Source organism: Scatophagus argus, chromosome 16 (genome assembly GCF_020382885.2).
Source record: "Scatophagus argus isolate fScaArg1 chromosome 16, fScaArg1.pri, whole genome shotgun sequence".
NCBI classification, from domain to species: domain Eukaryota; kingdom Metazoa; phylum Chordata; class Actinopteri; family Scatophagidae; genus Scatophagus; species Scatophagus argus.
This window is the reverse complement of record NC_058508.1, coordinates 20,939,128-20,953,599: the sequence shown is the minus strand read 5'-3', so window position 1 is coordinate 20,953,599 and position 14,472 is coordinate 20,939,128. Positions and strand designations below refer to the sequence as shown.

Here is a 14,472-nt window from a genome sequence, read left to right as displayed (position 1 = left end):
AGTAGAAGGTAGCCTAACATGGAAATACTTGAGTACACGTTTCATTCCAACGCTGTGTAAAAGTACTCTGCAGGGATGAGCACAGGAACGAGACGCAGTCAGAAAAGAGTCGGGATTTTATTAGACACTACAAATTACAGAGAGACGGAGAGGCTGAGGGCTGAACAGCACAAATCAAAGTTATGCATCCATTCCATGACAAACGAAACGCAAGTACACCTTCCTGTTGTTGTTGTTGTTTTTACACACTCTGAAACAGTCTGTTGGTGTTGCCATGAATACAATGGTTACAGGTCTGTTGCAATGTCCAAAATAAGAAATGAAAAGAGCTGTCAGTGTATATAATATATAGCTTTTTGATGCACTCAGAAGCCCTTCAGAGCAGATCTGAAGCTGTCCGATTGGTGATGAGAACTTTACATTGCTGAGAGACTGGGGAACAGTCAGTGTATTCAAGGCACTGGAATAGACTCTGGATTATGGTTAACGTTTCCGGGTGAGGTAGTGAAATCACTCGACAGTGAGGTAATTTTGGGATACACATAGATTACGTATTGGCTTTTTCCTGTATGATTTCGTAAAGAGATGCTCCGCGGGTTCCAGTCTTCTCTACGAATCCTGGTCACACACGTCAGTGCAGGTAAGACGCAGGAGGGAAACGCCCTCCGAAGCGCGGAAATACTAAAACGATAATCTGTGGTTAGAAAAGAATCTTTTTGTGTCTCACACACACAGCTTTGGATCGGATGTTCAAACAGGTCGAGACTGAGATTTGACCTACGTGTACGCGCTGTTTCATTAGGCTGATATTGATTTTCCTGAGCGTCTCATTTGGACTCATTTTTAGTTTTCAATCCTGATACAACATTTTTAAGATTTCAGCACAAACATATGGAAGTCACAAAACTGAAATTTAGCTCATATTGGATGATTTCAACACTGTAGGCAAACAAATCAAAAAACGGAGCAGTTTGACACTGAGATCTATGAGAAAATCAGTACCACTCTTATGTCTTATGTTAAATACAAGGCTAAAGTCTATTAGCTTAGCTTAGCATAACTAGAAAGAGGGGAAACAGTTAATCCTCGCTCTTGGTCTTGTTTGTTCCAAGTGTAAAAATATTTCGTATGTATTTTTGTGTGCCAGCAACCAGCAAAGGCTGCTGTTACACTGTGGTTTGTGTGCTGAGTTTGGAGGTGCTGGTACCTCCAGACAAAGCCAGGCTAACCGTTTCCCCGTTTGACATCCTGGTGCTAAGCTAATCCAAAGTGTAGCGTCATACTTAACACACAGACATGCAAACAGGGTATTGATCTTCTCATCTAATAGTCAACAAGTAACTGAAAAATCTCCCAAAAGGTTGAAATGTTCCCTTGAATAATGTCATTTTCATTTTTGGCAGCCTCGGGCTTCCATACATGATCAGAAACACCAATATCAGCCTTCAAAAACATAAACCAGTCACATCCTGGTCTTGGACTGATTGGCAAAAAAGCAGCATGCAGCTCTAAACTACAACACAACTTAAGGTTTGGGCACCACTGTAAGCTTTTGTTTTAAGAAAAAGAAAGAAAGCTTCCCAGTGTCCATCACTCAGGTTCAGGGACACGCTGCAACTGCACCGGCTGAAGGAAAACGAACAAACACAGAGCAGCAATAGTGACCAGCTATAGATTTCCCTTCCTTCATAGTAACTTCATCCCATCAAATCAGATCAGAAAGAAACAAGAGTCACACAGGCTGCGTGGTTACAAAAAGCCTCGAAAACTCGAATATTCAACACTGAAAGAAAGAAAAGCCTGGAGGGCTCGTTACAGGTCAGGACGTGACGGGGGAGTCGGGGGCCGAGGCAACGACACTATGATGGGTTTTCAGGTGGGACTGATGGATTTATTTTATTTATTTATTTATTTTTAAAAAAGGGCCAAAGTGTACATTCTCTATTCTAGACTGCATTTTCAGCATCTGCTTCCTCTCATGAGCTTTACATGATACGGGAGCCTAAAGGTGGCCCAAGCAAAAGCAGGAGTGTCATAATAATAATAATATTCTTAATGATAATAATAATAATAATAATAATGCCCAGGAGGTTCGGGTGCTGCTGAATATCCACAAGTATCTGCAAAACTACTACATCCTAGCTAATATAGAATATCAAAATACCACTATATGCATTTGTCTTTGTGTTATATACTACTTATATTCTTAATATTCTTTAATAATATTCTGGATCTGTTGTGCCTTTAAAATACATAATTCAGTAATGTATAGGAAAAATACTGTACAAAAAGAAATAGAATAGGTTCATATAAACATATCTCTGGTAACCAATATATCATCTGCTGTGAATTGTTTGGTCTACAGTAAACTGACTGGGTTAACCACAGTATTGGACAACACCATCCAACTCTTCTTTTTTTGTTAGCATCTTTTACATTCATACAGCCATCTTTAAAAAGAAGGCAAACACAGAGCTAAAATGAGAGACTACAGACATCCGTACTGGTTTCTAAAATAAAAACACGAGAGTGTTAATCATGCCGAGTTAAACAGAAGCGGAAAGAATTATCGACAACTCTGCAAAAAACAAAAAAAGATTTGCAAACAGCTTTGCAAAAGAAACTCATGCTGAGATCTGAAAACGAGGAGGAGGCTAAACAACAATGTCGAGTAGTATTAATACTAACAATTATATCAACAGAGTACATACATCGATATATATACATATATATATATCGTTATATGTATAAAAAACAACAATCTTCCATCTGAGAAATAAAAGGTAGATAAATATGAGGCGGAGGAAATTTTGAGTGGGTGGAAACCGCATTGCACCGGATCAGATTGTGAGACACGCATTAGTGCAGAGGTTAACTAAGGTCTTCTTAGTTAACGGAGGTGAGTTAAATGAGAAGTGAGGGAGGGAAAAGGGGGAGGGGAGGGGTGAGGAACAAGAGGGTAGTCATGTCGGTTTAGTTCTGGACAGGAATTATTGCTCAGTGTCCGGTGGATGAAGAGTAACCAAAATCGCTCTACATTTTCTTTTTAAACCTACGGCACAATGAGAAAGCTGTGTTAGAGGAGCTGGAGGGGAGCGGAGTCAGACATCAACAAAACCGTCCAAAAGAAGATCGTGATGGGAGCAAAACAAAACTTTTTCACGCCTTTAGAAACGCAGAATTCAGTGTGCGGTGCTGTAAGCAGGCTCTCGGACACGTCACTGAAAACACAGTAGAAGAAGAAGAAGAAAAAGGGAAACAGGAAACAGTTTTCAGTCCTGATCTCACGTATAAAATCGGTATGAAAGTGACCAACAAACAGCATGGCATCATTTCTCAAAAAGGTAGCAGGAGGTGGAGGGGGGGCGGCTGGTGGGTTGGCTCAAAACTCCTCACAGTACATCAAAGTGGGAAGTATGCATGTGTAAATACATATATTCCTCTATGTATATATATATTTATATATATTTTTAGTTGAACGATGTGTACAGAAAATAAAAGAAGGAGCAGACAAATCGAAGGTCATGACAGAAGTCAAAATTTTTAAAGTTATAATACCAGAATCACACAGGTGTGTGTTGGGGGGGGGGGAGGGGAGGGTGACACGGGGAGCTTTGTGGGAGGAGAAAGGAGTAGGTGGGGGTGTTGGTGGAGGAGGCAGTGCCACCAAAATGAGACACATTGTCCTTCAAAATGGAGGGAGGGTGGATTGAGGGTGGTGACGCGGGTGTGGGGCTGGTGGTGTTTTTACGGGGTGGGGGCGGGTTCACAGGGGCCCGTGTCGGGCCTCGTATTTAGCCAGAATGTTCTTGCAGCGGCCCAGCTCCTTCCTCAAGTCCGCTACCTCCGAGCGGAGAGCGGCGTTCTCCTTCTCCAGGAAGCCGGCCCGGATGGCGATCTGGTTCTCTTTCAGCCGCCGGGCGTCTCGTGACCTCTTGGCCGCCACGTTGTTCTTTCTGCGCCGGGCCCAGTACCTGTCGTCCTGAAGAGCAGAGCGGCGGTTTAGAACGTTATCGTCAAGAAATGAGTTGGCTCACACAAGTTCTGAAAATTCAGATTTTTGAAGATGTCTCTGCTGCAAGCCTTGGGGATCATTGTTCTAGAGGATTCTAAAAATATTGGCGTTGTTTACCCGCTTTAGTACGTCAGAGTGTCGGCTCATCTGTCGCCTCACGCCGTATGATTCATCTGAACCAACCAACACTTAGAATTCCTGCTAAATATACTGCAGCATGCTTTAAGTTATGGAAAGTTTGGGACTGAAGCTGCTGCATGTTTACTTTGCGAGTGAAACAACTAAAGCTGTGCATTCACACCAAAACAAAATAACACCACTAATACGTACAACACTGTACAGCCTGTTCACACCACGCCAGAACAAACAGATAAACAGCACTGCAGGTTGATTTCGGGCTGAGCTGTCCCTTTAAGACTTGAGAACGTCTGCGTTCAGTAAAGAAAAGGGTTTTACGTTAAGTTAAAAAGCACAAAACAGGCACTAAATTTTAATGCAAATCCCTGCCAAAAGATGGGGTGCTTGAGTCAGTTTCGAAGGTCTGACAGACACGGAGCAGCAGCTCACCTTCATGTCTTCGGGGATGAACACCTTGCGGGCTTTCTTGATCATGGGCTGCGGCTTCAGCTCCTCGGCGGTGAACTTGCGTTTCCTGGGGTCGAACATTTCCTGGCCGGGCACGCTGGACAGGGCCAGGTCTGCCGGGTCGGGCTCGTAGGTCAGGGGCACCTGGATGGACTCTGGGTCGATGGGGCTGGGGGTGTCCCGGGATGAGGGCATTGCTGCAGTAGGACAACAGTAAAAATGCATTAGAAGAGAAGGTAGAGGTCAGTAGAGAACCAGACCATGAGCACCTCTAATGGCAAAAGTGGCTCCATTAAAGTTCAAAGCGGTGACGGATTGTTCACCATCAGGACTGAGTTCTAATGTTTGGTGTGGAGCTCTTAAAGCTGGGGAGGCAGACACAGGAGGAGCAGCGGTGGGTAACTGAACTGAGCAGGAGGCCTCGGACGGGGAGCTGAATGCTGCTTTCCTTCCCGCTGAGCTCATGTGTTTGTGCGATCCGTTAAGAAACATCAGATGTGCAGCGAGCGAACGGGTTTGTGTGAAATCTGACCAGCAGGTGGCACCATAACACCAGCTTCAAAAAGCACAGGTGAGCGCACGGAGAGGTCGTTTCACACACTGTTGTATCTATACAGTGATCAGCAGCCCCTGTCAGCTGATCTCAGACCAGCACACTGCCTCTCTAAGCTCCATCTGCTCCAGCACACCCTCACCTGACGGTCTGTGGTTCTGTCTGTGTGTCTGTCTGTCAGTCGGGAGTGATGGAGCTCATTAGCTGGCACTAAATGTTCTAATTTCTCAGTGATTCATTACATTAGCATTGGCTTTGTCAGAGAAGCCGCACCTGCATTCCTCGCTCGAGAACAAAAAGCCTGACGAGTGACTGTGAATGAGACCGAAAGCAGTGGGTGTTTTCACACATCACAGCCCTGCATGTCTGTACTCGAGAGTCTGTCGTGACGGACTGTCAGTGACCCTCAGTCAGAGTGCATGTGGTCGAACCGCTTCGGGGCTGCGGTGGAGGTTTGAGTTGTGTGTGCGAATCAGGAACAAACAGGAAGTGTGCGCTCAGTCTGTGCACCAGGAGGCAGAGGAAGTGATGATGGGGCTTCTTCATCACAGAGACACGAAAACCTCAGCTGAGAATAACACAGCTGAAAACTCCTCTGTTCACAACGAGGGGAAACAAAGCGCTTGTTTGAAAAACTATGCAGGACTCTTGAGCGAGTTCTAATTATCACCTCATAAAACTGAGCCGAAATGTGGGAAGAGAACAACTGCAGTGGCTTTCACACACACACACACACACACACACACACACACACACACTTCGTGTTGCTGTCGCAGTTCAGCACACGCACTCCGAGCCGAGGAGGGCTGGAAATGTTTTGATTTTGTACCAAAATGATTTGCTTTTCTTCACAGCAGTGGAACACAAGGGCTGGCAAACCGGCTGAACTCTGACTATCTGATCGAGTAATAAGTGATGAATTCAACACTTGAAATGATCTGGCCAATGTTTTCAGGACTAACGGGGCTCTTTTGTTTTTATTGTTTGGATGTGACATTCAACATCAGCTCAGGGTTTGTGAAAACTTTATATTGTTTTATACATACATAGGGATGATACATTTTCTGTCAGTCAGTGTCACTGAGTTAATCCATCTGTAAGCTAAAACACATATGACCCAGCATCACCTCCCAGCATTCATAAACCGAGCACAGACAGACCAGAAAGCTGCTTACTAACTAAAACTAGACGCCGTCCTCCACAATCTGTCAAGCCTGCGCTCAAACCTGCAAATAGCCAGCCCACCTCTCGCCCTAATCACCTTTACGAGTCGTTTTCATCCCCTCATTAGCGGAGTTAAAACACAGTGGCGTGGTCACGGGCTAAAAGTGGACGCCATGAGCCCGTTCATTGACCTGCGATGTCCTCCACTGAACACATTCCAGGAGGGAGGAAGCAGTCGAACTCAATAAAATAGTCCCCGCCACCTCCACCCCTCCTGAGGAGGAAATCTAAAATTAACGAGCTAGTGAATGTGGTCCTGTGCTGACCTACAAAAAAGATGAGCGAATGCTGGAATGAACAGGACTCTTTCAAATACCTGTGGAACTTGTTTTCATGTGACGTGACAGTAATTGTGTGTGCACACACTGCTGGCTGCAGCTCGTTGATCCTATCGCAGTCCTATCACATGGCTGATTAGGGCTGCAGTTAGTGATAAGCCGAGCTGTTGGTCCTATCTGTGTGCGGAGGTTCTGAACCCTGACCTGGGTGTAACACAGGACCGACCGCAGCCACTTCGTGCTCTCAAAGACTTCAGGGCTAAAGGGCAAATCGGCTTTAAAAGAGTTTCAGAGCTTTAAAAAGATGGCTGCAACTGGTTTTTCTGTTCTTCTGAAGGTCAAAGTGGTTCACATGACTACAGCAATAACTCTGTATTTTACTCCATGTAAACAAATCCCATGAAAAGACAGAAATCAACACTGAATGCATCAAGTAACAAGTGCTGTGTGTGCATCAGAGCCCGGTGTGAGCTCCAGTTTTGTCCAAAAACAGTCACAGCCTTCCTTACGGGGACAAAACGCATGTCCACAACAGCAAAATCATTAAATTTTAGTGTGAAGACTTGGGCTTGGAAGTTAGGGTTTGGGCTAGTCTCTAGAATATGAATGTAAATCTACATAATGTCCCCAGATGCTGAAAATAGTCCCCAACAAATGCGCTATTTCCTATTTCCTAAATTACTTCATTACTTTTACTTTTTAAAAAATGAAACAATTTAGTTGTGAGGTGTGAGGACTAACACACAGCTGCTGATTTTGGTTCTTCGGCGAGACTTGTTGACAGTTAGAAAAATGAAGCAGCCTTACACATCTGCAGGGCATCAACCAAACCCTGCAGCACAAAGTCTGGGTTCCATGGCACACAAGTGGAGAGGACTTCTGCAGGACGTACTGATCCTGTCCACAGGCCACATGGCACAAGACATCTGAGCGGAAAGCAACTCGCTTTGAAAGAAAATTGGCCAGAGGAAATTACAACAATGGGAAAGATAAGACTTTCCAGAGCGCAGGTCTTGACTGATTGCCGTCTCAGGCTTCTCTGACACACTGAATTATTTCTACGTGCTGATAAATACATGAACTCACACAGACATTTAGCCCCTGATTTATGTGTCCCACTGAGTCCTCCTTCCTTGACTAACACGCTGGAATGCACCACAACACACCCTCTGACCCCCTTCAACATCTAACTTCCCCCATGGACCCTGCCAGCAGCTCAGAGGGGTCCATCTCGTGAGCCTCCCCTGACAAACGCCCTCAGCGTCCGCAAGCACTGGAAACACTGAAACGCCCTCTCATTTGTTCTCCTGTTGTGATAACAATGTTATCAGCCGCCTGCTGCACTGCTTGCACAGAGGGGCTGTGGTGGCTGTTGTAGTGGTTGTTGTTGTGGGTGGTGGTGGTGGTGGTGGAGTGGCTCGTTACACGAAACTCTGCAAGCTGGAAGAAAACCGCGTGCACGTGACAAAAGCACACCAGAGTCCATGTGATCTCTGCAGGGTACAGCCTGTGCCTTGGCTGCGAGTCCAGGCCATGTCGGAGCCGACCCAGTCAGGGAGGGAGACTGGACGGCAAGTGGAAGAGAGAGAGAGAGAGGGAGAGGGAGGGAGGGGAGGGTGAGAGCGAGCGAGTGAGGGAGGGAGGAGAGGGAGGCAGGTTCATGCCGTGACAAGCTCCTGTTTGCAGCTCAGTGCTGCACACGGCGCCTGCATGTGTCCGTCACATGGCCCAGCACGCTGCAGGAAACCCCAGCCGCGTTCACGTGAGAGGTAAATGTGAAGACGCACACGGAGACAAACCCGAACAGGACACACACTGTACGCACACACACACGTGCACCGAGGCTGGAATAAAGCGTACTGTACACAAGCGCCTACTCTGGAGCATCTGTTCATCCCTCAGAGCTCGAACCACCTGAGCTCAGTGTGGACACCTTGACAGTCCCAGGACAAACACCACAGCTGTGACAATGTCACGTTACCACAGCTGCTCACGCCCTGTTCATTAATCAATTAGCTGATTGAAAACGACTGTCACTGTTCAATTAAAATGTCAAATATTTGCTGACTTTCTTTGTCTTTTATGACCATAAATGCAGAGTCTTTGAGTTTTGGACTGTGGGTTGGACAAACGAAGCAACCTGAAGATGTCCTTCTGTGCTCTAGGAACTGATGATTTAATACAACTAAACACCTTTTTAGTGTAAAGAGATCAAACGTACATCTTCCAGGTTCTCAGGTGTGAGGACCTGCAGCTTTAATCTGTATTATATTATGATAAAACTTTATTATCTTTGGATTTTGAACTCCAGGCTCTTTGAGAGCTCACCTGGAGCTCTGGAATGCTGTTATCATTTTTCACTACATCTACTACATTTTACAGACCTATCAGTTTATGATAATCAATCAGCTCAGCTCAGCCTGCATACATTTGGCCTTTCAGGTATCGACTGTTTATCTTACGACTTCAAATTAAACATCACACCACCTGCAATTAAGCTGTATTTACGTCAGCCCACTTTGCCTGTCACGATATTCTGTTTATATTCTTTTTTCTTTTTCTTTTTTTTCTTTGAGGGGGGGGGTTAATCAGTTATTTTTATTTATTATTTTTATGTTTATTTTTCCTATTATTTAATTGCACATTAAAAGCCCTTTGGCTAACGCTTTATTTTGAAATGTGAATTTTACTGATTTATCTATTTACTGTAAGTGCGATCAGTCTGGTGGGAGATTTCCAGTGACATCGGAGTGATGGATGTTGTTGGAAAGCCGTCTCACAGACGGAGAATTGAGGTTATATGATGTATTCACCACATTACACTGTATGTGTTTCTTCCTGCTTAAATCAACACACTGAGAGGAAGTGTGTGTGTGTGTGTGGGGGTACACCAGCTGTCGAGATGTAAAAACGTCACACCCACATTCGGCACCAGTGGCTCCAGCATAGCTGTTGTTATAGGCGCGTGTGTGTTCAGTATAATTAAGCTGATAAATGGCCGGTGGAGGACACGTTGATCAGGTCGAAATCAGTCCTTAAAAAGCTGGCAGGGTGGCGATCGACCACCTTTCATCCTCCATTACCATCCGAGGTGCTGCGTCTTTAATCATCAACACACGAGCTGAATCTGCATGGAACTGATTCACGGTCGTGTGGTTTCATCTCATTAGTCCATTAGCACCTCTCACAGTCGCTCCAGCGTTTACAGGTAAAACACACACAAACAGACCATTTACAGCAACACACACACACACCATCACCCTGCACCTGTTTACCTGTTACATCTTGTCACATCTGCTATCAGGAGCCTCTTGCCTTAAGTTTACAACTGAAACACCAACTAACTTTCTGTGTTGGCGCATTAGGTTTGTTGAGAATTTATTCTGTTTACGTGTATAGTGAGGGTCGGCCCTTTAAACGATTCAAATCGTTCTGGTGTGTGGTGAATTCAAGACCCAAACAGTGTCTGGCAGCGGCTTAACAAACGCAGTTACACAGTCCAGCACTTCAGTCTAAATACCTACTGTCGACTTAATGTCGGCTCATTACAATAATAACATTCTCCAACACAAAAGGCTCCCTTCATCAGCACTCTGAAACACGGGACCTTCGCAATGAAGGACTCTGTGATGGAATAAATTTGTCTGTACAAGCTTCTAGGTTCAAAACACCAAATTACATGAAATTTTAAAATATTTTGATGACTCACGGTGAGTCCTATTGTAGATCCGAAGTTAGAAGGTACCTCAAAAGTCATAAGAAATTAATCTCATTGAGTCTACAGTGAAACAAAGTAGTTACGTTATAGCTTATAAATCACAGCTGTAATCACTAAAACCTGCAGGGAATTCTTGGGAATGAAGAACAACAAAATTTTCAATTCATATGTACAACCACAGCACAAAAAACTAAAGTAAACATGACTCAGGGCAGACGAAGTCAGTGCAGAAAGCCTGTTCTGCCAGTCAGAGCTTCAGGAATTGGATTATACTGCATCTTTAGCCTGTTTAGGCCTTAATCTGGACTCGAATTCCAGTTCAGGGCAGTAAATCAAAGCTGATACATGAAACGTATAAGTAACCTGTGGTCAAAAACAGCTGTGTGTGTGTGTCTGTGTGTGAGAGAGAGAGTGTGTGTCTGTGTGTACGTGTTTTTCTGATCTCATGGGGATAAAAAACTCTTTCCACAGCTTTACGTGGCGACTCACCTGCGTTATGGGGACAAAATGCAAGTCCCGTGGGGAAATGATTAACTTTTAGGGTGAAGACTTAGTTTAAGGTGAGGTTGAGTTTGAGGTTAAGGTTAAGGTCAGGTTAGGCAAGTTATGGTTTTGGTTGGAGTAAGTCTGGAGGAAATTAATGTAAGTCCATGTAATGTCCCCATTGGGCATGAAAACCTACTGTGTGTGTGATTGTGTGAGAGTGTGTGTGTGAGTGTTTTTGTGCGAGGCAGGTGATCAAACAGCAGCACAGCCTTTTAAGCCGTCACCTGACACAGAGCAGGTGTGAACAAGCCCATGTGTCCATGCACGCAGGTGTGTACTGAGATGCACATCATGTACCGCTGCATGTGCTTCCTACCTGCTGCACTGGGGCTGCGGAGGCAGGTCTGAGGCGCCATGCCTGTGTGAACCGAGGTGCTGGTCCGGCTGCTCAGGTCCACTACAGAGGGTGTTGGTGGGGCGGGCGGGGTGGGTGGCGGGCCCTGCTGTGGCGGCTGCACTGCCTGTGCGCTCTGGTCACTCTGGGCTGTGTTGGCGGGGATGCCGTTCTCCGACAGGAACTCCTCCAGGTCCATGTACTCCAGCTGAAAGTTGTCCGCATCGTAGGGCAGCGTCTTGTCCCAGAGGGTCGGACCGAGGAAGGCCGACTGTGGGTGGCTGGCTGTGCTGCTCTCATCCTCCAGCTTTTTTCCTTTATCCTTGTCTTTTCCAAACCCTGCAAATGTTTGCACACAGTCATTTCATTGTCTTACAGCAGTGGAGGATCACGGGTCATTGCATGGGTACGAACAGAAAAGCCTGTGGCGTCATCCTAAAGGCTCCAGTCAATTCACTAATGATTCTAAAATTATCGAGAGGATATTTTCTTCCATACTAAAAGCTGGTGAATTCATTGTTTATTAACACAAGTTTCTGTGTCATTTTTAAATGGTGTTAACTCTATTAGATGAATCTGATTAACGCCCCCCTCGTCCTACGACGACAATGAGGCTTTTTAATTGGGTGAACTCACCCTTTCATGGTGAAAAACAGGTCTCCATTCATGTTCAAGTAATCTAATGACAGTCAATACAAACAAGGTGCACTGCAAGCGCCCACCAGCAGCTGAACAGAACAGAAAAGACGCCCTCTATCGACAGCTTGTGGTACCGCTAATATAAATCTCATTCAAGACAACAGGGTTTAAAGATTATAAACGGAGCTCCGAGCTTAAAATAGCGCAGTCACAATAATAACACATGCAAACCGTTCGGTATTATCACCTTTACATCATAAGAATAAGCCAAAATCAGCCTGTTAGCTTGAGCCGAATTTCACGTCAACCTGTAGGTCAACTAATATTTAGACGAGGTATTCATTATTACGTTTTATTTATCTTTGCAGCTCTCCGGCTAATAAGACGAGATTGTTTATTTCTCGACAAAGATCGCAGAATACGAAGAAGCGTCATTCCCGGTGGATTTAGTTGACCTGTGTCATTCCCTGCTCTTCATCTGTCAAAGCCGAGGATGGGCTCCGGAACGACAACAGCCAGCGGAGAAGCAGCACTGAGAGCAGGCGACAGCCGAGTCGGTGGACGTGCAAGACAAGTTTTGACCGTTTTAAAACGTACCTTCATCGTGATGGAAAGGCAGCTTCAGCGGATTTTCCAGCAGGGATTTCAGTACGCCGTGAGTCGGCGGCAGGAAAGTTGGGTTTATAGGAAGAGGTCTGGCCATTTTCTCCATATGTCTTGAAGGGCAACTGGAGAACAAAGCTCGCAAAGATAAGACTGATTTTCCCCCCGACAAGAGACGCGACCGAACTCGCAAGTCGCTCCGCGGAGATCCTCGCAGACGGGAGAAAAATACAACACCCGAGCTCGGAGGGAGAAGACGGGACTCCGCGCAGCAGCAGGACGGCGAGCGGCTGGCTGTCTGTCGTCGAGGCTGGCTGGCAAATAGCTGGAGGAGGAGGGCGGGGGGAGGGGAGCGGAGCTCTGACAGAGCTTCTACACTTCTCTATCCATGTGCGGAGACGGACGCCGGTGACGTCAAACCATCGGGAGGGCGGGAACGATTCTTCTCACGGGGCGTTCAAATCGCACAGGATAAAATAACTTCTCTAGCGCTGGGCGGCCGCTTGCAATATGATGCCTTAAAAGACTATCGGATATGTAAGCTTTAGTGTCGGAAGCGACCAACTCAACGTCTGAAGAGGCCAATTACAATACAGACGAGACCAAAATATTTAATCTCGACTGGTTTGCACTCATTCTCCACTAAAACAAAGAAAGGTTCCACTTTCATGGAACTTTTCTTGTCATATGTCTCAAACTCAATTCACTGTTGTCACTTTTTAATTCTTAATTCTTTAATTCTGTTTTTATCACATGTTCTATATCCAGAACAACACAGTGTCCACTGTAGACTCCCATAATCCCAAAAACACTCAACAGAGTGCAAGTATATGCAAAAACATAAAATAAATTAGCAGCATAAATTATAACAGCACTTATTTCCATTGCGGTTGTAAGAACTGTGCTTCACATCACTGATTCAAGTCACCAGTCAATTAAATCAGTGTTTTCATCAAAACTAAAGAAGCATAAATAGAACTAACTCGAGCACAACTTAAAGAGGTGTCCACAGTCCTCTAATGTTCTCACTCAGAAAGGCACAAGGGGCTCATAGTTTTAGTGTTACCTCACTGTGCACACATGTGCAGCAGGTTTTACTTACAAATGTTCATTATGGCATTGGTCGCTCTCAGGATCAAAATGTTCCAGGATTAGCCATATGTAGAAATAAACAGTTCCTCTTTCAAACGTGCAGATTTTGTGGTTTTATGTCACGTTCAGTCATCAAACTGACAGAGATGTTTGTGTTTCCTTCCTCTAAAGACAAATCACTTATGTGTAACACCTGTCATAAACTCCAATTGTAGTCTATTAGCAAAGTCTTTCACGTTTCAGATGCTCCCACGTAACCTTCCTGCAACAGCAGCCCCTCGAGGCACTTGGACCCGATACAGCAGCATTTAACACCTGCGAAAGACAGGCCCGTTAACTCTTCGGTTGTGCTGCATCACAACTTTTATGTTGTTCACTTAGTTATTTTTTTTCCCCAACCCAACCAAAACATCTTCCAAACTCATGTCTGATGGCAGCTTTTCTTTCTGAAAACACTCTAAAATCACTTGACAGCCCGTTACTACTAACTTTCTCAGCTTGCATTCGTTCTTTGTTCCAACCCTAAAAATAAATACTGATCCAGTGTTGTCTTAAACTTGAATGAAAATGACAGGAACAAAACAGAACCTGAATGCAACATATAAAACAACCAATAAAACCAGTCATTTATAGGTTCTCTGGATGTGAAATAAGCTCTCAAAGTCAGTCCATTGTTCTATTCATGATGACAAAATCGAGTATAGTTTCTTCCCTCAGATGAGACGTGTTCACAAACGAACAGAAACTGAAAAACAGCTGAGGTATCACGAGCAGTTTTGTGCTTTGCCTCTATGCTACTAACCTCCTCAGTGCTGCTGTATTCAACTGTAACTCTGAGCAATCCACTGTAGTGCCACAGTGAAGAATGACGTGAAGCTAAACCTG

General features: G+C 45.0%; 1 protein-coding gene across 1 annotated transcript; it reads right to left on the bottom strand.

Annotated features, from left to right (window-relative positions):
• Window positions 1-98: 98 nt before the first annotated feature.
• hlfa (HLF transcription factor, PAR bZIP family member a) lies at window positions 99-12,876 on the bottom strand. The gene is made up of 4 exons (XM_046415280.1): window positions 12,490-12,876; window positions 11,236-11,592; window positions 4,583-4,797; window positions 99-3,982 (listed from the first exon to the last, which is right to left on the bottom strand). Exons 1-4 carry the CDS (start codon window positions 12,602-12,604, stop codon window positions 3,767-3,769), a joined length of 903 nt encoding a protein of 300 aa, XP_046271236.1. The 5' UTR covers window positions 12,605-12,876; the 3' UTR covers window positions 99-3,766.
• Between the last annotated feature and the right edge of the window lie 1,596 nt (window positions 12,877-14,472).

Coding starts and splice junctions, on each gene's coding strand:
- hlfa (XM_046415280.1), bottom strand. CDS start 12,604: ATGGAGAAAATGGCCAGACCTCTTCCTATAAACCCAACTTTCCTGCCG. Junction 4,798..11,235: donor CCGCAGCCCCAGTGCAGCAG/GTAGGAAGCACA, acceptor GTCCTACTGCAG/CAATGCCCTCATCCCGGGAC. Junction 3,983..4,582: donor TCATCCCCGAAGACATGAAG/GTGAGCTGCTGC, acceptor TCTGCTCTTCAG/GACGACAGGTACTGGGCCCG.